The sequence below is a fragment of the Globicephala melas genome, chromosome 18 (genome assembly GCF_963455315.2).
Source record: "Globicephala melas chromosome 18, mGloMel1.2, whole genome shotgun sequence".
Taxonomy (NCBI): Eukaryota; Metazoa; Chordata; class Mammalia; order Artiodactyla; family Delphinidae; genus Globicephala; species Globicephala melas.
The window spans coordinates 17,983,189-18,008,881 of NC_083331.1; the positions used below are offsets into that span (position 1 = coordinate 17,983,189).

The 25,693-nt window shown below is 37.2% G+C and overlaps 1 protein-coding gene across 4 annotated transcripts in view; it reads left to right on the forward strand.

Moving 5' to 3' along the window:
* CAB39L (calcium binding protein 39 like) overlaps positions 1-24,985 on the forward strand; it is a 100,447-nt gene extending 75,462 nt beyond the window's left edge. For all 4 annotated transcript variants that reach the window (XM_030882319.2, XM_030882323.2, XM_030882320.2 and 1 more), the window contains 5 exons: positions 37-205; positions 4,161-4,220; positions 8,007-8,072; positions 14,885-15,028; positions 23,522-24,985. In XM_030882319.2, coding sequence (XP_030738179.1) covers positions 37-205; positions 4,161-4,220; positions 8,007-8,072; positions 14,885-15,028; positions 23,522-23,701 — 619 coding nt within the window. In that variant the 3' untranslated portion in view covers positions 23,702-24,985. The remainder of the gene's footprint in view (positions 1-36; positions 206-4,160; positions 4,221-8,006; positions 8,073-14,884; positions 15,029-23,521) is intronic.
* The last annotated feature ends 708 nt before the right edge of the window (positions 24,986-25,693 follow it).

Sequence of the window (25,693 nt, forward strand, 5' to 3'; positions counted from 1 at the left end):
ACATAGTTCTCTGTTTCTCTTTCGTTTATGCTTTAGATATGAAACCCCACAGATCGCCTTACGTTGTGGGATTATGCTGAGAGAATGTATTCGACATGAACCGCTTGCGAAAATCATCCTCTTTTCTAATCAATTCAGAGATTTCTTTAAGTATGTGGAGTTGTCAACATTTGATATTGCTTCAGACGCCTTTGCTACTTTTAAGGTAATTTTTTCTGAATCAGCTGGGTTATTTAACTTCAGCATTTAGTTATTTGGCTCTAAGAGGCAGTTTAACTTTTAAAAGCAGAAAGTTGTATTCCTTAGGTCAGAGCATAGCCAACTGTGTATGATGTGGATCATAAGAGGATTCAGTAAGTAGAATGCAATTAGACCCGTCTGTCACACTGTGGAAAAGGCAACTCAAAATGCTTGTCATAAGCTCATAGGGGCTTATGAAGAAGACAAAGACACAGAGTAAGGAAGAAGAAAACCAGTGAGAAGAGCAAAGAGTGAGGGAAGGAAGGAAAAGAGGAGGAAAGGACAGGGGACAGACTCTAAGGAGAGTTGGCGGTGGGTGGAGAGAAGAGGAGCAGCGAGGGCAAGAAACATGGACTTGTGCTCAGGGTATTGAGAAACCGCAGGAGCCTTCTCTGTTTCATAGGCGACAAGTCTCACCTGGCAAAACAACAGTTGTACAGTGGCTACAGATGAAGCCCCCAAGAGTATATCTAGAACACATGGTAGGAGGGGCCTTGGTGCATCAGATAGGAAGAAGGACATTTAACACAAAGGATGGTTCCATTTCTTTCTAGCAAATATCTGTTCCTAAACAACTGAGGAGATGTTCTCTATTAGTAGCTACTGTAGTGCCATTTTTTTCCTTTTCAAATCTGATGACTCTTTGCTGTCATGGAAGCAAGTTAGTTCCTTTTTTAAAAATCCTTAAATAAGACTTCACAAATAACTGTAAACATAGAACAACTCAATGGAGGGGGAAGATCAAATTCAACTGAGCATTTATTTTTGAAAATTTCCCCAAAGATTTTTCAATATTTAATAGAATAAACTATACTTGATAATAGTGTCTTGCATCATATGTTCAGCTCAGTTTAATTTTCAGCACAATATTGAATCACAAAAATAAACTATGGTGATTTGTACATGAGCATATTTTCCGTTGAACTTAAGTCCTTGAAAATCTAAATAACCTTAAAAACTTTCCTAGTATGCTACTGATATTGAAAATGCCTATTATCTATATTTTACCAAAATGCTCTGGTTAATATAATGTAATGACCATAAGTCACTTTTTTTTAAGTAGCTGGTTTCAAGGGGATTTGTTTACTTGGTTGGCTGGTTGGTTTGGGCTTTTGTTTTTAACTTCTTAGGCTTAACCTTTTTTGTTTTGAACTGCAAGATGACTACTGCCCAGTTAGTCATTGGTGTTTTCACATTGTTGGCTTATGTTTTTGTCATGGTATTGTCTACAAATTGTCCTTTCCCAAAAAAGATTCCTTACAACCACAATCTCTTTCACCTCTCCCTCTAAGAATCAACATGATAAGAAGTGGTATGAATTCCATCTCTCTCTGCACCTGACTTGCTATATGTCCTTCATCTGTGAGATGAGGAAAATAATCTCTGTTTTTGCAGAGTTGTGAAGATTAGAAATAACGTATGTAAGGTGCTCGGCACACTCTCCAGCACGTAGTAAAAACTCAATAAATGCAGCTGCTGCTGGCTGATGTAGTATCGTGTCCCTGCCATTGCATGTCTGCCTCTGTCATTGCACCCTGAGTTCTCCCAAGCTGTGAAGAATTCACTAAAATGTCAATATCAACATTTTTTTAGCATTATACTTAGACTATGCAGAACCTAGCCCTGTCAAAACAATTGTTAGGAGGTGGGATGAAAGAGTACACTATTTCAAATACTTTTTTTTAACTTTGAATTCTTTAAAATTTGAACTTTATTTTTCTTGGCAATTTTCTGCTTTTTCATTTTGGGGTGGGATCTTAGAAATTTTTCTCCCACTCAGTTATTTGATCTATAATAATGCAACATCTGTATTTGTCTATGTATTATGTTTATATACATGTATTATGTTATATATGTGTGTATATATATATTGTATAATCCCTCCAGTTTTGTGCATACATTTATTATGTATATAAATTGGAGGGTATATCTATGTATATATAATGTATACACACTCAAGTATAAGAGTGTATGTGCACGAATCACTTATTGGCTGTATCCATCATACACGTGTGCTGGAGGAATTCTACCCTACCATATTATATTTTCTATTATTGGATTTTAAAGTTATTTTTTTCCCTTAGAATTTGAAGGAGCTGCTACTAACAGAACCCCCTCCTTATTCCTCTTTCTTTGGTGTAACACTAATGTATAGTGAATGGAAAACCTTTCCAAGCAGCACTCATCTGCAAAGTACTCTTTCTGTTGCCACCATCAGGGTATGTGCAGGGCCTGAGGCCATGGGAGATCATGGTCCTCATACCTGAGGCTGATGACTGTCATAATAGATGCAGAACCCCATGGGTGCAGCCATCCACAGTGTCTGCTGCAGCCCATGGAGAGAACTTTCTAACCTGGGTCAGCTTAGAAAATCACTGATACTGCTCAGGAGATTGGGGAAGAGAGTATCTGAAAACTAGGCATCCCGAATATCCACTTAGAAAAAGATTAGGGATGCTGTGGAACTACCTTACTCTCTGAGGTGTCCCCTGACATAGGAACTGGTTTGAATTTTGACCTGGGATGGACCAGGAATGAATTCCTTAGAGGATTTTCCCATTTTAAAATTGTGATTCCAGAACAGTATTACATGTTCCCCTGAGGAAAAAAGTACATTTCTCCACTGATAGCCCCAATGGTCAATCAAGTTGTGATGAAAGGTAATATGAAATGAAATTAATAGCCAGTCTCATTATTTTTGAACTTGAAAATTGTAGTGCAAACTAATGAGGACCTACTGTATAGCACAGGGAACTCTATTCAAATAATCTGTAATGACCTATATGGGAAAAGAATCTAAAAAAGAGTGGATATATGTATATGTATAACTGATTCGCTTTGTTGTACAGCAGAGACTAACAGAACATTGTAAATCAATTATACTGCAATAAAAATTTAAAAAAATAAAAATAAAACTGAAAAAAAAGAAAATTGTAGTGCAAAGTGCTTTAAATATTTAACTTTTTATTGAAATAGAAATAAGTGAGTTTTACCATTGCTGCTGCCTTCTTTTTCTCTGTGAGGTTATGTTGTGTATCTTGTATATGCTTTTAAGAAGCTTTAATTAAATATGTATTAAAGTATAAGAATTTATTTTTGAAAACTTGAAAATTCTTGTTAGGTTTTTAATTAAATTCTGCATAGTACCTAGACAGGGTATTTAGCCCTTAAGCATGTTAAACGGATTAGCTGACGCTTGTTTTCTTCCAACATTAAGGTGAATTAAGGATATAATTTAGGTGTGAATTTTCAGTGAAACATTCCTTTATGCTTTTGTTCAATTTTCCGAGAGTTATGTCTGTAGTTAGATCAGGCTACTTGTCTTCAACTTTGAAAGGGTGCATTGTGCTACTTAGTAACTGAACAACACTTCCCAGCCCATTAACCCAAGAGCAGGATGATGCTGAGATGGCCCTGTTAAATGTCATTCTTGTGCTTCCCAGCATCCTAGGCACTTACGTTTCAAAAGTGGTTAAGAAAAATTAAAGATTAATCATTGAAAATCTGTTAACTTGTGAGATATGGTTTTAGTACATTCAGAGTTCTTTTTTTAATAAATGGTTATTAATGACATTTTAAAAAGATAGTCATAGACTTTATTTGAATATTTATTATATCATTTTCACAATGTAGAGTTATGGCTTGAAGAAATATACTGTACACTTGTCTGTTAGGTGACATTTGTTTCACTAGTTGAATTATTTCTATGGTATGAATTTAAAGCACTCTGCTATTTTTAGCATGAAACAAATTGTATTTCACATCTTAAACTAAGAATGGAAGTAATTTAATGATGTAAATGAAAATATTCTGAAACTTTTATGTTTCAAATTAATGGACTTGGAAAATCTTAGAAGAAAAAGATTTATAAAATTTGTTACCTATAATAATTTTGTTTCACTTGACTTTTCTTTTTCTAGGATTTACTGACCAGACATAAAGTGCTGGTAGCAGACTTCTTAGAACAAAATTATGACACTGTAAGTAGAAGTCATTTTTATGTATTTACCTCATTCTCTCTTCCTCTCTCTCTCTCCTTCTTAGATCTGTTAGCACTTACTCCTATTTATGATACACAGTTGAAACCAACCATACACCCGATTGGTTTATTACCTAGAAGTCAGGTCATCAAGAAACTATGGAAAATAGAGGATGGCAGGAGATCAGGGCTTTCTTGTTTTTCACATCTCTTCCTGTTGTGCTCTGGAGCTCCAGGAAACAACTAGTACCTGCTCACTTTGATCTTGACTTAAGAGCATCCATGTTGCCCTTAAGAGGCAGTAGGAAACTCCAAATGGAAGAGCACCCCATCTTACTAATATAAATATTTTACTTGGTTTGATAACTAGTTTTACTTACTAGTAGAAATACCAAAATACATATATGTCTTCCAACTCCCTTCTCTAAGGGTGAATCCATCTCAACCTTTTGATAATTAGCTATAATTGTTACTGAACCAAACTCACCCGACATGCAGCAAAGCCAGTCTACTGACACCGGGTTGTGATGAAGGAAAATTCAACATTTATTGCAAGGCCGAGCAAGGAATGTGGGGCGGCTAATGCTCAAAAGACCTCAATCCCAAATGGTTTTCAGGGAAGGGGTGAGGGTTGCAGGGTGCCTCATTGGCTCATGGACAGTCTTCTGACTGGTTGGTGGTAAGGTGACAGGGTGGTATTTCAGGGGTTAACATCATCAACCTTTTGGTTCCAACCAGTATGAGGTCTACATGCCTGTGGACAGTATGCAGTTAACTTCTTCCACCTGGTGAGGGTTTCAGTATTTGCAAAACAACTCAAGGCTATGGCTCAGGATATTATCTATAGACCTTGAGGAGGAACAAAAGATCCTTGACTTTGTTTTATGGCTAAACTATTATTATTTTGTCTTGCTTGGCTGTTTTCCTTTGTTTCTGCATTTTCTCACTTCTCTGATTAAATTTGCCCTTTGAAACTCGGGGAAGACCTAGGAGGCTGAAGCTTTTTTTTTTTTTTTTTTTTGCGGTACGCGGGCCTCTCACTGTTGTGGCCTCTCCCGTTGCGGAGCACAGGCTCCGGACGCGCAGGCCCAGCGGCCATAGCTCACGGGCCCAGCCGGTCCACGGCATGTGGGATCCTCCCGGACTGGGGCACGGACCCGTGTCCCCTGCATCGGCAGGCGGACTCTCAACCACTGCGCCACCAGGGAAGCCCCGAGGCTGAAGCTTTTTTACAAACAAGAAGTGGGGGACTCAGGAGGGTATGTTCCTGGGAAGGCCCCTCAGAGTCCTGCCTGGTTGCATAATGTGACTCTTCTAGGAAGCTTTCTGTAATCCCCCCACCCCCAAACACACACACACACACACACACACACACACACACACACTCTCTCTCTCTCTCTCTCTCTCTCTCTCTGTCTCTTTCTCTTTCTCTCCCCCTCTCCCTCCCTCTCTCCCTCCCTTTCTCCCTCTCTCCTTCTCTCTCACACGTTTTCCACGTTGTATTATTATGGTGTGTCTTTATATCTTCCTGACTGGTTCTTAAGCTCCCTGGGAGGCAGGAACCTTATCTGTCAAACACAGTGGTTCAGAATACAGTATAGACTTTAGTATCCACTTGCTTTGCTTCAGGATCCTGCTCCACCTCTTACTAATTGTATGATCCCGGACAAGTTACTGCACTTACCAAAAAATGAAGATATTAATAATACCTGCTTCATAGGATTGCTGTAGGAATTTGACAAGATTTAAAGTTTTTAGGATAGTACCATGTATTAATTTTTATCATTATTACTTACATCCCTAATACCTAACTCAGTGCCATACATTTGGTGGTGTTAAATGAATATTGAATGAACAGACCGATCCAAGAGCTGCTTTGCTTTTGCTAAGTGTATCAGCAATAGGAATAGCATAATTAAAGTGAAACGTAGCACAAACCTAGAAGCAAAACTTTATAAGGTTTATTCCAGTATTAGTTTAGCTGCTTCAGACCAGTACTGTCCAATTGAAATACAATGCAACCCACTATGTAAATTAAAATTTTCTAGTTAGCCACACAAAAATGTAAAAGGAAACAGATGACTCTGGGAAGATATGAAATACCCTATCAGTATCCTATGTCTTCATACATCCAAGTCACAGAAATTAAACTATGGATTTTTTATTCATAAGTTGTTTGCTGATCTTCCTTTGGTTTGAGATTAAGAATTATCAATATAATCATGAAATCAAAAGTGATTTTCATATCTTAAAATTATCAAGAGAATACCCATGGGATCAACTGGAGAACTTTGATCAAAGTGTAAAACATGAAGGGAGAAAAAGATTATTGCCAGAGATATCCAAAAGCTTCAAGATTAAAAGAAAATCACGTATTTTTGAAGTTAGGAAATGAATTGTTATTATAGTTTAGTTGTTCAGTAACTATAGATGCTGGATGGAATGTTAAAGTCTCATTAGATGTTACATTTATAATAAATGAAAATAAAGAGGGCAAAGATAGTTTATGACAAAACCTGTAGTGTTAACTACTAATCTTTTCTATAGGATGAGTGAGATAAATGTGTTGTGCAGTTTGCATTCAAGGATAATAAGCAATAATCTGAGAGACCATAAACTCATTCTCTTTGACTCTTATTTACCTAAATTTGTCTCTGTATCTATAGTCACTTCATGTGTAATTTAGTAGTTTCACAGATGCTGAGCCTGCTACACTGACCTGAACATTAGCTCTGAGAACTCATACTCCCTAAACATTTCATACTTCTTGAGTTTCATATTTCTTTAGCAGTAAACCTGAAGCTGGAGAACATGATATATGACCTAAAATAATGAAACTGGTAGCTTGGGGAGTCAACAATACCTTATCTGCGTGTATTTGCATTTTATAGTTACAATTAAAATTTACCACGACATTCGTGTGACAGATTTAGTGAAAAATCCTCCTTGTGTTCCATGACAATTAGAATAAACAAGTCCTTTATGTAAAAGAGTATAATTACTGTGACTTTAATGTGAGCTACATGATTTTGTTTTTACTTTTCACTTTCTTAATTCTCTATCAGGAATTATCCTCAGTGTGCACAGCTTCCCCTCATCATGCACACGCACACACACCTGGCACTTGCTCCTCTGAGGACCAGGACCCTTTTCTACCCTCCTCAGCCCCTGAGCTCTCTTGCCTTCAGTTCTCTGCCAGGCTTGCTCCTCCCACCTGAGTGGTCTCCGAGTGTGTCTATGTGTGATGGGAGGTTGACACTGAGCTTTGCCAGCCGCTGGCACTCTGTGTTCAACCAAAGGGACTGGGCAGTGATTGACGACCAATCACATTAGGAAACGGACCCCAATCACCAGCGTCCCCTAGCTTCTGGGGAGAGTGGAAGTGCCCCAGAGAGGCCACTTGGCATTAACATGGCCATTATGTGGCAGAAGTAGCCCTATTCCTCTACCCGTTCATGCTATGAATTTGACAGTTTGATTCTTTATGAGTTGCTAAGTGTATTTAATCTTTTCTCAAATTATTCACAGACTAATAGCTATCAGCAAGACTAGATAAACAGATTTCTTTAAAATGTCTTTAAAATGTCATAAAATGAGTTATCCTGTAGCTCATTAGATGAGTTAACAGATGTTTTATTCAAAATGATTTATTGGGAGGACTCAATTACTTCATTTTCTACTCAATTTCTAATTTACAGAACTAAAATAAAACAAAGAGAAGTAGCAAACTTAATGCAGAGAAATCACTGCTGGGTTTACACTCTAATATTTCTTTTCTTTTCATTAGATTTTTGGAGACTATGAGAAATTGCTCCAGTCTGAGAATTATGTGACTAAGAGACAATCTTTAAAGGTAATATCAAATTTCTTTAAGTTAGAGTCTCCAGAAGTTGATATTCTTGTTAGTAGATGACTAAGGTTTAATAGTGGACAAATAAATAGAGAAAAATTATTCTATTTTTTTGTAACTTGAGAAGTACATTCAACGTTATGACTGTACTTTGTAGCAAAACGAGGTAAGTGCCCTGCTTCAAATACTTTTTGGAAGTAACAATATAAGTAATAAGTACAGAATAAATACAGGATGAGGGGTATGTTTTTATTTGTATGTAACCAAACGGCATTTCTGATTTGAGATTCTATCTCCTACGAAATACCTGTTGAAATGCCTCTCTCCCTCATCAGACAGGGACCCAGCAGAATTGGGCCACATCCATCTGTGAGTGGCCTTCCCTCCCTCAGTGAAAAGGTGCCTGGAAGTAGCCATTTGGTCAAGAGGAGGTGGGACAGCTCCTGAAGGAGTAGGACATTGGCTAGAGCTGCATCTCTGCCCTTCAGATCCTACTCAGATATTCAAAAGAATGTTTTTGGCAGATAATAATTGGCCGTTTTTAGTCAAGCAATTTGTATGATGCTTGAGCTTACTAAATATTATTTTATATTATTATATAATCATATTATTTTATATATTAATTATAAAAATATAGTATTATTTTTTAAATGTTGGAATGATGACATTGTAGAACAATGCATTTGTTTCTAAATATTTGATAGTTTTAAGCTAAAGCAATAAATTAAATCTATTTTGTACCGCATATTTGTGAATTCACTTTCCCCATGATTATGTGTCAGCCTTGACCACTCTCCCCTGTACTTGTGCCCTTGCTGCTCCAGCTTTACCTGTTGATGGAGAGGTCAGTGTACTATTTTCAGCCAGTCATTCAGCACTCTTGATTGAGTTTCTCCTTGTGCAGAAACCCATACAGAGTAATCCACATAGAAGAAAAATATCATGGGTGTGCTGCTGTCTGTGCTGGAGCCTGAATTAATGAGATGGAGCTCCAGGCAAAGGCAGAGACATCAATGCTGTGCTCTCCCATGTCCAGAAAGCTTCTTAAAAGCAGTTGAAGATAAGGATACATCCTGTTGGGACAGCCGTGTACTTAAAGAATAGACACAAGGACAGTCAAACCAGGAAAGCTTGTCTGTGTTACAGAGGTAGTCATCCTGCCGGGGACTGGAAATTGGAACAGTAAACAGAGGTAACGATGCTCTGAAGGGCCAATATATAGCTAACTGCTCATAAATTTTCCAAGTCCTTCCTATTTTCAGTGGAACCTGTCAGATACTGGGCCAAAGTAGAGGGGTTGGTATGAACTAAGGTGACTGAACCAAACTGGGATCAAGAAAGCTGAGGGTCATGGACTTTAGAATTTATCCTTGTACCATTTTCCACAGTGATAAGAACTTGTGACAAATTTTTCTGTGATTGACTGTCTCTAGGGCCTTAGGCAAAGTTATAAAGCTTACAGTTTTTTACCCAGACATTTCCCTTCTTGGCCTTCTTCCTGCTTTTCTTTCCTGCTGTCCTGTCATCCCCTCCTACCCACGTGCCCATTGCCCTCATTCTCTTCTCAGGATGCCTTCAACCCCACCTTGTCCTGTTCCCTTGTTAATATTTGTAAAATGGTTAGAGCAGAACCTACCACATGGTAAGACCTGCATATATTTGCTAAAGAAAATTGAAATAAATTTCATTAATAAATATTCCTTGTCACTGTCCCCAGAGTTCAGTCTCTGGACTGAAGGCACCGATCTATTCTAAATAAATAATTGGGACTAGGGTCTGAGTTAGACTTTTTCCTACCAGGATGCATTTGCATTTAAAAATCGAAGCCTGTTAACCCAGTAGATGTATGATTAGTACAACATGTAATACAAATTTAGTGGGTAGCAAAGGGGAGCAAGAAAGACTCATTTCTCACCTCTGTCTGCTGCCACCTGGCTGTCCACCGTCCAGCCTCTCTTCCTCTTTTCACATAGTTCTCCAGCTGAAGACCTCAGCGCTATTCCAGTGACATGGCAAAGAGCATCTGACTTTGTACCGCATGTGGTATAGAAAGTCTCCTTTAAACTCTCCCTTTTCAAGCTGATTGTTTTCTACTTATTTACAGATGCCCCAGCCCACTCATAAGGCCTCTTTCTTTATTAATGCACCCACACATACTACATGAGCTGCTATTCCCACTTAAAATCCTTTACAGTTGACTGTCTCACAAATATTTGATTTACAATGTGGTAAAACCAAGCACTGGTTAGACAGTGAAAAGCACTAGTAAAAGGTAGATAAAGTATATCAAGAATGTAAAAATTGCTAAAATCGTTACTGAAGAGTTGGCCTTTTTTGAATGTTGGATTTAGGCAGAGATATTGCTAAGATGGTCTTGTATCAGTCTATTCAAGGAAAGAGCTCCTTAAGTATTGTTTGCTCTTTTCTTCATCAGAACATTGTCTGCAGAGCTCCACTGTGTGCTGTTGGGTTTTCCTTTGGGTAATTAGATCTGTGGTAGCAGTATCTTCTATTTTGATTTTACTATGGTTATATCTCTGGATTCTGTAATATTTTGCACATAGATGTTTCATAATTTTAGAAAACAAGAGAGGTTAGATTATTGTAACAGTGTATTTACTAGGCTATTTTCTGATTCCAAAGTAGTTGCTACCTCCTGCCTTTTGTTAATCAAATTCTAAATTTTTCTGAACTATCTTGGGGTGCTTAGGTTCCTGGTGTCAATAAAAAATAATTAACAGAGAAATTCCTTTCACTATGTGACATAGCTTAGGAATTTATTTCTTATCTTCTTCAGAGGCCTGGTATTTGATCACTAGAAAGATTATAATTCAAAAGAAGCTTGGTGGAATTCTGGATTTGGGGAGAGCTCTGGTCAATATCATTAAAACACAGAGTTTTTTAAAAACTCATTATTGTGCGTGGTTTCACTGTATACTATGAAGCCTATAACATGAAAGTTAAAGAAGTAAAAAATATGAATTTTTTTCCTTTTACTTAGTATAGTATTGCTGTATAATGCTTTGTATTACTACGAAATGCAGCATTTTTCACTGTCAGTATTAATTAATAGATTAATATTTAATGGCTAAAAGATTCAGTGTTTTTGGCCAAATGATTTAACATAATTGATTGTTTCCAAAAAGTAGTGAAATTATATAAACAGAGCATAGATTGGGTAGAATTTATATATAGGCATCCCCATGTAATAAGAATTGAAGTGACTTAATCTGAACTTAACTCATAAATGTCACTTCAACAAATATTTATTGAATGTGTGTATGTATACAAATTTTAAATTTTTTAAATGAAATTGCTCTGTTGCTATAAGACCTTTTGATATGTGTATGTGTGTATGCTTTATATGTATTTTTGGCCACGCCACACAGCATGCGGGATCTTAGTTCCCCAACCAGGGATTGAACCCATGCCCTCTGCAGTGAAAGCATGGAGTCTTAACCACTGGACCACCAGAGTTATATTATAATTATATTTTATTATAACATATAAAATATGTTATATTTTAAATAAATATATATCTACATAGAATCTATATTTACATAGAAGCTACATATATACACATATGTGTGTATATATATAAAGATATATATGTGTGTGTATATATATATATATATACACACACACACATATATATCTTTAGAAGCTTCTTGTCAGCTTTACAACCCAGAATGTTTTTGGGTTTTTTTTTTTTTTTTGAGAATCCGGGAGCCATCCCCCTGGAGTGTAAACATCTAGGAAGATAGCTCTCCTTCCTCTCTATCACAGGAAAGTTTAACCTTGATGCTCCTCTCCAAGCTGTAACCATTTGCTTGTCAGAGAGATAAGAGAAGTTTTATTATTCTCTACATTAGTTGGATAAAAGCAATGAGGTAAAACAAATGGCTTCTTCAATGGCCAGGTGAATTCAGGGTGAACTATGAAAGGGTGCACAGCAAATGGCACTGTGTGGTCCTCTTATAGGGGACCAGTTATCTTTCATCTTGAGAGTATATATATGTACTGGATTGTGGCTGCTTGGTTGTATAAATAAGATAGAATTTTATGTCTTCGTAATGCCTTTTTTGTAGATTACCTGCAGTGTTGTGCTCTGAATACGCATATTCTATAATAAAACTGCTTTCTTTCTTTTCTACACTTTGTAGAGAGGATTCTGTGTTGCTTGGACTTTATTTCCCCAACGATATCCATACACCTCACACAGTTAGGTTATAAGGGATACAAACACTAGTAGGAATTGACACATGCCCTCATGGAGCTTATATTCTAAATAAGCTCATGAGTAACTCTGCACTGCAAGGCAAAGTGAGTACAGCTAGGAAAAAACAAAGAGCACAGAGGCAAGAGAGGAAATTCAGCTGAGGAGAAGAGTTGAACTATAGAAACAGAAGGTAGAACGGTGGTTATGGGTGGGGGCAGGGGGATGGGAGATGCTGGTCAAAAGGTACAAGCTTTCAGTTATAAGATGAATAAATTCTGAAGATCTAACATACAGCATGGTGACTATAGTTAATAATACTGTATTGTATACTTGAAACTTGCTGAGAGTAGATCTTAAGCATTCTCACCCCAAAAAGGAAAAGGGTAACTACGTGAGGCTATAGATGTGTTAATTAAATTGCATGTGGTAAATATTTCACAATGTATACACATATGAAATCTTCATGACGTACAATTTAAATGTACACAGTTTTGTCAATTATACCTCAGTAAAGCTGGGAAAAATTTGGAGCAAGGGTAGTGAAGCCACAGAAGCAGAAGAATGAGAAAGAATAAGTGAGGGGGCAGAGGAAAGGATGCAGCAGAAATGACTCCAGTCACAGTGGGTTTTGAATGCCCGACTAAGGACTTCAATTTTTATCCCCAGTTCAAAGGAATCTAGATACTTGTTTGTTTATTCATTCATGTTATAAGTGGCATTAGTAACATGAATAAGGCTGATCATCAGGAAGATTCATTTGACATAATGTGCAGAATGGGTTGGATTGGGTGAAGACTGAAAAAGAGACCATTGTGTGTGCTGTTGCAGTAGTCCAGATGGAAGGTAGGAGGGTCTGAGTGAGTAAAAATGGAACGAAGGATGTTCAAGACATTTAAAAACAGAAGATTGGCAGATCTTAGATATAGATTTGGTATGAGGAGTAAAGGAAGGAAAAGAGCTGAGAAAGATTTCAACTCTCTTCCCCAGGGTACTAGCAGATCATGATGTCATTAACAAGGAGAAGAAAGGGAATTGGTTGTAGAGATGTTGAGTGTGATAGGCCAGCTAAGTGTTCAACCAGGGCTTGGGGTGGGGGTCAGGGAGTTAAAAATGTGGGTATAGAGTTTAGGAAGGAAATTAAAACAGAGATGTATAATAGATTTGGGAGACATCTTCCTGGATGTCATAGTTGAAGCCACGGGCATAGATGAGATTGTTGGGAGTTAAAGAGGTAAACTACAGCTTGGAAAATCCCTGCATGTATAGAGCCTAAAGGGAAGGGGAATCAGTAACAGGCAGCATAGGAACTCGCTTCAAGCGGTAAGAAAAGAGAAGAAAGCGGTGGCCTTGAAACCAGGAACAAAGAAAGTTTCCAGGAGAGTATCCAGTTAGCTTTAGATGCTGAGGAGAGATTAAGAAAGATGAAGACTACAAATTTACACAATTGCTATTGCATATGTTTGAGACTAACTGGTGACCATCTAACATCCAACACTGGTCATCATTAAGTATATCATATATAAAATTATGTTAAGGGTACATTTCACCCACCTGGTTGCTGAAGCTTTAGGAATTGCTACCACTACAGTGAGAATAAAAGTTCAGCCATATGCTGCTAGGGGGTCTTCAACTATTCTCACTCTTGGTATTTTTATTTTGTTTTGAAGTGTATTAGCCTGTTTGGGCTGCTATAACAAAAATACCATAGACTGGGTGGCTTAAACAACAAACATTTATTTCTCACAGTTCCGGGTGCTGGCAAGTCTGAGATCAAGGTGCCAGCAGCATTCCGGGATCTCTTTTATAAGAGCACCAACCCCACTCATGATGGCTCCACCCTCATGTCCTAGTCCCCTTCCAAAGGCCCCACCTCCTAATACCATCGCATTGGGGATTAGGATTTCAACATATAGATTTAGAGGGACATAAACATCCAGTTCATAACATGGAGTAATGCCGCATTTTAGGAGTTAATAATTTGTCACCAGAAAATGTTTTGCTTTACTTTTTTATAAAAACTTGCTGCACATATTAAATTTCATATGAATTCAGGGTCAGAGTTTTTTTCTGGCTCTATATCAGGTTTTGTAATAAAATTTAGGGAGAAGGTAAGAGTCACTTAATATAACCTGTTTTTCCAGCAAGCTACTAGAGTATATTTATTCAGATAAGGAAGGTATAATTGTTAAGTCAATTTTTTTATTCTTATCCTACCTCAACGCCTAAGGAGCAGTACATTACTGGGAAGCACATTAAAGTAAGGGATGAAAATAATAAATTTATTTCTGGCTAGCTCTTGATGAGGGCAGCAGAGAAAGCTTTTTTAAGCAGTAGCAATGACTGGCTTAAAAAAAAAGATTCAGAAATGCATTAAGCACTGACTTTAGCAAAACTGTATGAAAAGTTTAAAAATAACTTAATAATAACAACAGCTTCCATGCCTATGCTTTAAGATGTACTTAAGGACTCTGAATTTTTTTCATATCAACATTCATAACTCACATTTATATTTTGTTTTCCGGTGTGAAGAAGTGGGATATATTTTGAATAAGATGACTCTCGGACAGATTCTAATTTGATTCTGTGTTTTTTGTAGCTGCTAGGTGAACTGATCCTGGACCGGCACAACTTTGCCATCATGACAAAGTACATCAGCAAGCCAGAGAACCTCAAACTGATGATGAACCTCCTCCGGGATAAAAGTCCCAACATCCAGTTTGAAGCCTTTCATGTCTTTAAGGTAAAGTGCAAGCTGCAGAAATAATGTGGGCATTTGTTTTCCAGTCGCAAATGGCAAACTCCCTACTGTGTACCCTCCTTTATACTTGAGAGAAAATTAAATAGGCAGTCTTTCTGTTTTGCATGACTTAGGTGAAATTTTAGAGTTATTTTAATGAATGCCCATTTGTTTCTAAAAGATTTGCTAACTAATCCATATCTCGACATATTTTCATTTTTTTCGCTGAGAAAATAGGGGAATACTGTTTCCCAAAAGTTACTAAAATAATCAGTGATTGAGTTGAAGCCGAAAACCTGTGTCAGAATTTGAATGCTTTGCTTCTGCCTGAAGTGTTTCTTTGAACTTTAAGTGAAACCTAAAGAAACACTGAGTACTACTTGCTTTGTTACTTGCTTAGAAATATTTTAATTCGTTTTGAAAGAAAAGTAGTCCATATAACACCTGCTTTTTCTTTCTAATATCTTTTCTTTGATGTAAGAGTAATAAAATCATCTCCTAGAAACTTTAAACAATAGATTTGTTTAAAGTAGGGTAGGTGGAAGAAATCTAATCTATAATCCCATACCCCTGACTTAACTATTTTAAAGATTTTAGTAAATTTTATTTTCCTGTGCACATATTTGAAGGTTTTTTCTGCAGCTGTATTTACATTGTACACACAATTGATACACTAATTTTATCACTCAATGCTATACCGTAAGTGAACATTAATTCACTGTTGTTATATATAGTGTTTAAAAAGAGCCAGTAGTTTTATTGGCATTATAGTTTTTCATTGGGTATACTTACTCTAGTTTACTTAAATATTCCTGTGTCGTTTATATTTAGGTTATTTTCAATTTGTAGCTACAATGAGCATTTTATGTATTCAGCTAATTTTTTCCATATTTAGGATTATTTTCTTAGGATAGGTATCTAGAGTAGAATTAAGGATTCAGAGAGTTCCAGGCTTTTTTTTTTTTTTTGGCCTTTATAATGTATATTCAGTGATTGAATTTATAAGTCTATAAATGGGAGACATGGCAGTTTATAAGGTATGTAATTGTTGCTTTGAGAGGTAAAAAACAATTTTAGTCCATCTTTCAGCCACCACATCTTTATTGTCCAAAAGACCACTAGAGCAGTTCAAATTCCAAATTAATTTATGAATTCCATTTAATTACAATCAAAATCCCAGCAGAACTTTTCCTGGAACTTGACAAGCTGACTCTAAAATTTGTAAGGTAGAACGATGGCCTGGGATTATCTATGGCAATTTTCAAGGAAAACAAGGTAGGGAAATCCATCCTACCATATATTAAGACTTATTATGGATTTATAGTAAATGGAGACAATATTGTACTGGCATAGAGATAGATAAATAGAACAACAAAACAGAGTAAAAAGCCTAGAAATAAGCCTGTGCAAATATGAAATTTGATATTTCATAGTGGAGGGATTGTAAATCAGTGAAGAAAGGGTTACTGTTAATAAATGGTTCTAGGGTAATAGATTATTCATATAGAAAACCCTACTCTCCACTATATTCAGAAATAAATTCTGGTAAAGATCTACACTTGACAAGCAAAATTTTTTAACTTTTAAAAGAGAAAATAGGAGACTTTTTATGATGTTGGGGAAGGAAGAATTTTTAAAAAGAATTAAAAATCACAAAACATAATAGAAAATAAGTTTGACTACATTAAAATTTAACTTCTTTTTGAAAAGGCATCATAAACAAAGTGAAAAACAGGACAGAATGTGACACATGTAACTGACATATCATTTAGAAAAAGACAAACAATTCAATAGAAAAATAGGCAAAGCATACAAGTTGGTAATTTACAGATGAGGAAACCTGATTGGTCAACAAATAGGTGAAGATGCTCATCTTAGTAGTAATTGTGGAAATGGCCATTAAAATATCAACGAGATATCACTTTACATTTTTCATACTGACAAAAATGTTTAAGTCTGACAACATCAAATTTTGGTAAGGTTGGAGGGCAGTAGGTCATACACTGTAAATTGGTACAAGCACTTGGGAGAGCAATTTAGCAAAATAAAGTACTGAAAGTGTCCATACTCTTCAGTCCTGAAATCTCATTTTCTGGCAATTTCCTAGGGACAATCTTGCTCACATGCATAAGGAATCCTGTACCAAAATGTTTATTGCAACATTGTTTCGCATGTTGTAAAATGGGGAAAAAAATGGGTATCTACAGGAGACTGGGAAAATAAATTGTGCTGTATTCATACAATAGCATATAGTAATGGGTTAAACTTAATAGAGTTATATGGATCAGTGTAGATAAGTATCAGAAACACTGAGTGGGATAAGCAAATGTTAAAAGGATGTTATTTATTTAAAGTTTAAAAACATGCAAAACAACGCTATGTATGGATTCAGACATATGCAGTTATAGTCTAAAAACCTGCATGGGAATGATAAATACCAAATTCAGGATAGCAGTCACTTCAGGGGAGGAGTAGGAAAGAGAATGATATCATGAAGAAATGTCTAATAGCCTTTAATTATATCTGTAATGTTTTATTTTATTAAAATTCTGAAGGCAAGTTTGGCAAAAATGATAGAGCTCTATGGTGGGAACTTGAAATCTCATATGTTATTGCTGTGCTCTTCTCTGTGTTAGAATTATTTAATAAAGAATAAACACAAATTGGATGAGACAAAAATAGGCTCTTGTAGGACAGGAAAATGCCTGCAGAGTATAAAATGATAGGCCCTCTTAAGACCCTTGCCTTTTGACTGAGGAAATTATAGAAGGCTGTGTGTCTTATCTTTCCAGCTCCCACAGAATTTTAATATATCATCCTAGATGAGAACATGCTTCATATAACTTGGTTCCAAAATGCAGTATTATGGAAGTATTCAGTGGGTGGCAAAATAGAAATAACCTACTTCCATCCCCTGAGATCAGAATTTGGATCATCTCATTATTGGACAGAATAGGTGCATTTAAAAATAGTTGACCACTTGTTTACTTGTATGTGTATAAACTGGACTTACTCTGGACCCTAACTATGTTCGTTGCACTGAAGGGCAAACTGAATTGTTTACTTGCCAAAAATATTTTGTTATTTAGAAAAAGTAACAGCTGAGTCCTAGAGTTTTCTCACAGTTCTTTATTAATAGTCTTTTTCCCCAGGTACCTTTCCTAAAGTACAGAAAATGTGGAACACATGACTAAAAATGTCTTTGCCAGATTATTAGTGGCCAATTTTCATTAGCTTGCTTGAAAAGTTCAAGGACTTGAATGAGTTGCCATTTCATGTTTTCTCTGCTATTGGCGAACAGGATGGTGTGATGGGAAAGGACTAAATGGAAGTCATGGAAGTCAAGAGACCTGGGTCTTTGTTGTGGCTCGGTTGCCACCAGTGACTTTGGGCAAATCCATCTGGATCTGCTTCCTCACTTGCAAAATGTTAAATTAAAATCAAAAGTCTAATTCTAAGATACTAGGTTCAGGAGACCTTTGTCTCTGTGATCCTGCCTCTTCCAGAGATATGGCCAACGTGAATTTAGGGATCAGCTATGAGCTGATCTTTCTTTCCTTTCCCTGTTAACATCCTTAATAGCAAAGGACGCTGTTGCCACTGTCTTTCGAACCTAGAGGGTGGGGATGGCCAGTGCCTTTTGGCTCACCTCTCAGAGCTGCTGGAACTCAGGCATGGCCATTGCCGAAAATGGGTCTGAGTGTACTGCTCTGTTGCTCAGATCCTAGCAGTTGGCCACAATAGCCATTTCCATGAAAACAAGAAGCTCCACCCTAGCTTATTCCAAAATCCAAAGGCCAGCTTGACAATTCACCTGAAAAAGTATACAGAACAAGAATGGTTGTCCTCATGAAAGGTTCATCTCAAGCTTTGATTTCAGTGTCCCGGATGCCCCAAAGGAATTGTACATTAGAGCATTAGTCACCTCTAATCAGCAACTACCTTTAGAGGCAGCAGAGTTCAGAAGCCATAAAAAAATAAAAATAAGGAAAAAATTTAAACTTGAAAACAAATTGAACATTTTTTTAGGTCTGTTGTACAGTGTATGGATTCAGTAGAGTTGATCCAGTGATGCCTTGTCTGCAAATTCCACTATGTTTCACATTTATTTTGGATTCAAACAGAGAAGCTTAGTTTGTTCTATATATTTAATCTTCTAAAAAATTTTTTTGGGAATAAAGACTGTTATGAGTTATTGCTGTCGTTACCACAAATGCCAGACAGTTCCTAGCTAAAACTTCCCAGCAGCTCACTTGTAAACTAATGGTAGCCAGAGGAGCCACACGTTTGGCTCCAGTATGTGATTTCCTAATATATTAGGTGTTCTGTAAACATCAGGCATTTTGTGTAACAATGTAAACGAGTCTGGGGTACTTTTTTTTAATAAGTAACAATTTTAATTTATGGTAGTAAAGTTCACATAACATAAAAATTCACCATTTTGACCATTTTAAAGTGTACAGTTCAGTGGCATTTTGTATTTACAGTGTTATACAACTGTTACTACTCTCTAGTTCCAGAACATTTTCATCCCCCCAAAAGGAAACCCTATACCCATTCAGCAACTACCCCTCGTTTTCTCTTACCCACAGCCCCTGGCAATCACTAACCTGCTTTCAGTCTTTATGGATTCACCTGTTCTGGATATGTGATATAAATGAAATGATATAATGTGTGGCCTTTTGTGTCCAGTTTCTTCTATTAGCATAATGTTTTTAAAGTTCATCCATGTTGTAGCATGATCAGTAGTACTTCATTCATTTTTATGGCTGAATAATATTCCATTTTAAGGATATATCACAATTTGCTTATCCATTCATCAGCTGATGGACTTCTGGCTATTGTGAATAGTGCTGCTATGAATATTCATGTACAAGTTTTTGTTTGAACAAATGTTTTCAATTCTTTTGGTATATACCTAGGAACAGAATTGCTCAGTCTTATGGTAATCCAGTGTGTAACTTACTGAGGTACTACCAAACTGTTTTCCATAGCGGCTGCTCCATTTTACATTCCCACCAGCAGTGTACAGGGTTCCAATTTCTCCATTCCTCACTTGTTATTGTTAGTTTTTGTTTTTTTTTTAATTGTAGCTGGCCTAGTCTCATTGTGGTTTTGATTTGTGTTTCCCTAATGATCTAATGATGTTGAGGATTTTTTCACATGCTTATTAGCCATTTCTATATCTTCTTTGGAGAAATGTCAGGTCCTTTGCCCCTTTTTATTTTATTTTTTAATATTTATTTGTTTGTTTTGGCTGTGCCAGGTCTTAGTTGCAGCACACGGGATCTTCGTTGTGGCATGCAGGATCTTTAGTTGCAGCCTGTGAACTTCTTAGTTGTGGCATGCAAACTCTTAGTTGCAGCATGCATGCGGGATCTAGTTCCCCAACCAGGGATCGAACCCAGGCCCCCTGCATTGGGAGCGCGGAGACTTACCCACTGGACCACCAAGGAAGTCCCCCTTTGCCCCTTTTTAAAAAAGGTTGTTTGTCTTTTTGTTGTTGTGTTGTATGAGTTCTTTATATATTCTGGATACTAGATGCTGATCATATATATGATTTGCAAATATTTTCTTACATTCTGTATATTGTCTTTTCACGCTCTTGATAGTGTCCTGTGATACACACAATTTTTAAATTTTGATGAAGTTCAGTTTATCCATTTTTTTTGTTGTTGCTCATGCTTTTGATGTTGTAGCTAAGAAACCATTGCCAAATACAAGGTCATGAGGATGTACCCCTATATTTTCCTCTAAAAGTTTTATTAGCTCTTTTTTTTTTTTTTTGCGGTATGCAGGCCTCTCACTGTTGTGGCCTCTCCCGTTGCAGAGCACAGGCTCCGGATGTGCAGGCTCAGCGGCCATGGCTCACGGGCCCAGCCGCTCCGCGGCACATGGGGTCTTCCCGACCAGGGCACGAACCCATGTTCCCTGCATCGGCAGGCGGACTCTCAACCACTGCGCCACCAGGGAAGCCCTATTAGCTCTTATATTTAGTTTTTTGATCAATTTTGAGTTAATTTTTGTTTATGGTGCAAGGTAAGGGTCCAACTTTATTTTTTTGCATGTGGATATCTAGTTGTCCCATGTTGAGTGTTTATTATTATTATTATTATTATTATGAAAAGGTGTTGGATTTTGTCAAATACTTTTTCTGAAATGATCATATGGTTTTCTTTCAATGTACTAATATGTCATCTTAGTTTCCTAGAGCTGCTATAACAAAGTACCAAAGACTAAGTGTCCTAAAACTACAGAAAGTCACTGTCTCAGAGTTCTGGCAACTAGAAGTCCAAGATCAAGGTGTCAACAGGGTTCGTTCCTCTTGGAGCTTTCAGGGAAAATCTATGCCTCTCTCCTAGCTTCTGGTGGTTGCCAGCAATCCTTGGCATTCCTTGCCTTATAGATGCGTAACTCCAATCTCTGTGTCCATCTTCACATGGCATTTTCCTCTGTGTATCTCTGTGTGTTTCTGTGTCCAAAATTCCCTCTTCCTCTAAAGATACTAGTAATTGGATTCAGGCCCAAGCTAACTCAGTATGAACTGATCTTAATTTGATTACATCCTATTTCCAAATAAGGTCATGTTCACAGGTACCAAGGGTTAGGACTTGAACATTCATCTTTTTAGAGGATGCAGTTCAGTCTAGTACATGTGGTGTATTACATCGATTGATTTTATTATGTTGAGTCATGCTTGTATTTCTGGAGTAAGTCCCATTTAGTCATGGCAGGTAATCCTTTTAATATTATTCTGGACTTCGTTTGCTTGTATTTTGTTGAGGATTTTTGCATCTTTATTCATAAAGGACAGTGATCTGTAGTTTTCTTGTGATAGCTTTGTCTGGCTTTGGTATCAGGGTAATGCTGACTTCATAGAATGAGTTAGGAAGTATTCCCTTGTCTTTTATTTTTTGGATGAACTTGAAATGGATTGGTGTTAATTTTTCTTTAAAAGTTTGTAGAATTTACCAGTGAAATCATCTGGTTCTGGGCTTTTGTTGAGAGGTTTTTGGTTACTGATTCAACCTCCTTGTAGAAATAAAAAAGATTATAAGAGAATACTACAAATAACTGTACATCAATAAATTAGATAACCTAGATGAAATGGACAAATCCCTAGAAATGCACAAACTACCAAACTGATATTAAAAAAAAAAGAGAAAATCTGATTCATGAACTCTCATTTCACCTACACCATGAGCCCTTCCTATTCCAAACTCAGAAATCTAATGTTATCTCCACCTCCTTTGAACCTCCACAGCTTTTCATTTCCCTCTCATAGGTCCTTTACATCCTGGTGTAGTTTTTCCTTCCTCATGCTTGCTGGATTGGAGGAACCTTGAGGGTTCAACCTTGTAGCTCCCACTGTCTCCATAACCGATCACTGGCCACAGTGTGTTCGGAGTAGAGTTGTGCACTGTTGGAGGTTCAGGAAGAGGAGGCGGTGTGCAGAGGGGGCAGTGTGCAGAGGGGCTGGTGGTGAAGCACTCAGCCCTTCTGAGGAGTGGGGAGCCCAGAACATGAAACCAGAGAGCTATATAGCAGTCAACAGTTTTATGGATATTCTGGTCATGTCATTATATATATAGCATCTAACTAGGAAGTGTGTCCTTTGCAAAATACTGTACCAGTCAGCATTATAGTTTTTCTTTTTTTTAATATGCTTGGTTTTTTCTTTCTTTCTTTCTTTTTTTTTTTTTGGCCACACCTCACAGCATGTGGGATCTTAGTTCCCCAACCAGGGATGGAACCCACGCCCCCTGCAGTGAAAGCACAGAGTCTTAACCACTGGACCACCAGGGAAGTCCCAGCATTATAGTTTTGAGTTATTGTGTCCTGTTATTACAGTTGTCACTGTCTTTTATAGTACAGCTGAGTTATTAGCCCAGGATCATGGTTTCAACTAGGAGTACACATAAGAATCTTTGTGGAACTTTATAAAAATACAGAGAGACAGACCTCCCCTCTAGATCTACTGAACTGGAGTCTCTGGGAGGTGGGACCTAGGCAGTTATAAATTTTAAAGCTCCACATACATAAGAAAATAATAACATTGGTGACCTCCAGGGAGAGGAGGTGAGAGGGGGACTTTTCACATTTGTCCTTTTTGAATTTTGAGCCAGATGAATATATTAAGTATATTCAATATATTATATATATTGAATATTTATATATATATGGTTTTATATTTATATATTATCTATTTCATTATATAGAATTATATGTATTTATTTAATTTTATAATCACATATTTAGTTATAATGGTAATTTTAAATATATGATTACATATATAATTTAAATATATTGAATATATTTGTATATTCTCTGTAGAAAATGGATATGAATGGGGAATGACTCATTTTCCTCAATAAGGAAGTATAATCTGGGGCTTTCTGTATTTTACTAACACATGTAACAAATGAGACACAGGTGGGATCCGTGTTTTCCCTGATGTGCATTCCTTGTCCTAGGTATTTGTTTCTCATGTTTCAGGTGTTTGTGGCCAGTCCTCACAAAGCACAGCCTATTGTGGAGATTCTACTAAAAAACCAACCCAAACTCATCGAGTTTCTGAGCAGCTTCCAAAAAGAAAGGACGGACGATGAGCAGTTCACCGATGAGAAGAACTACTTGATTAAACAGATTCGAGACTTGAAGAAAACGGCGCCTTGAAGTCTCACCCAGTTTCCTGCCACCGTCACTGTCTCATTTGTTCAGTTTGTACAAAAAGTGTCATTTCAAAAAGTAGTCATTCTTGGGAAGGCTTTGGAGGTGGCTATTTTTTTCTCAATTCATTGTTCAGGGTAGATGGAATATAAATGTCTGAAAGAAAAAAATTAATTTAGAATAATATATTCATCTTAATCGAGTCTGTGATTATTTATGTGAAATCAGAGCCATTGTTTTAGACATTCATAGAAGCAATTTTAACCCTTTCTTGATGAAGGGCAACAAGGCTGTGGGCTTGCAGACCTGAGCCCTGAGTCACCACGAGCCACCAAGTAGTAGGAGCCCAAAGAATGGGCGTCACTGAGTTCTCGAAGAGGATTAAATTCTTAGAGAACTGGGCATGGGGGCAAGACGCACAAAACTGTTTTGCCCATCTGTACTTGAACAAACAAATTTCTCAAGGTACCAAGAAAATAAGATCCATGTTTTCAGTCATTACGTATTCTGTTCCCTGCCTATATCTTTTAACTGTAATCATTCATTCCTAACTTCCTAGGGAATTGATGCCCACCTTTCTGCTTACTGCCCCACATTCCACCCCAATGGATCTCCTCAGCATGACCAACTCATGGTACACACACAGACACACACACTCCTCCACTCTGACCAGGTTAGCATGGGACCAACTAAGTCCAAACAGGATGGACTAACAAGAGTCATGGGCGTAGAGCACCCACAGGGTAGGACCTGCTTACTTGAGAACTTGGAACAGATGGGTAAGAACCACAGCTCTAGCAAAAGTCACTGCTGTTTCCCACAGACTTCTGTCGGGTTAGTGAATGTCTGGAATATTTCATTCATACTTCTCATTATGGGAAAAAAGTTTTGTGGTGAAAGTGTGTTTTAGAGTAGGAATCATTGCATTGAGATGCCTAGCGTGTGCAAAACCATGGGTCCAGAGGGTTGCACAGGCCTTTATAAATAAGGGAATGTTGCCGTTGGAAGCGCAAATGATTAAATGCATGAAAAAAATCCTCAAAGGACTAAAAATTTTTTCCACTTTATTTTCTAATAAGCTGTCGTTCTAATTTCACATCAAATTCCTCAGTGAAAAGGTAGAAAACTTATAAAAATGTTGGTCTCAAATACTCTCTTGCATACTAGGATGGTTAAGGATTAATTTGTGTTTTTTTAAAAAGGCCATGGTTTGTTTTCAGACATCAAGTGTATAAAACGGAATTTTAAGCGCTATTTACAAGACATTAAAGGTACAATTGTTAATCTGTATTTTTTTCATAATTCTGTTTCCAAATCATGAGTTATGGCTTCCATAGGAATCTTCACTTTTTACAACATTGGGTACTGTGTTCTTCAACCAGATATTTCTCCACCCAGAGAGGGAAAGATCCCTCTCCAGGATCAGTGCCCTTGTAGATGTAGCATCTGAAGAATCACCTGGTGCGGTTTCATCCTTCTTGGCTGTGTCTTTCCGTGTCCAGCGTCAGATCCTGAGGCAGATGCTGCAGGGCCTGCAGGACCTTCTTGCAGCAGCTCTGGTCAGTGCCGGGCCGTCTGATGACCTTCATTCTTCAGTCACTGAGGTCAGATTATTTTTATAACATTCCCTGACAGTCCATAATCTCTTCAAATTTGACTTTTCTGATTTTATTTGTTTAAGAGAGATGAGTGTAAATATTTCTTTAAAAAAAGAAGGCGGCGCAATAATGACCATTGGAAATGTATTTCATTGCTTAAATACTGTTCCACACATCATGGGACACATGTTTTCAGTTGGAAAGCAAGGTCTTGTTATAATTCTTTTTTGATAAATAAAACATATTTTATTTCCTCTGAGCTTGAATTAGCTCGTTCCTAGCAATCCCTTATCCTAGCTTAGTACCTCACAAACAAAACTAGTCTAAAAGGCAATAAATGAAGTAGCTGGGATTTTGCTGTGATACAAATTTGTAGATTATTAACGTGAAAGAGGGAGCA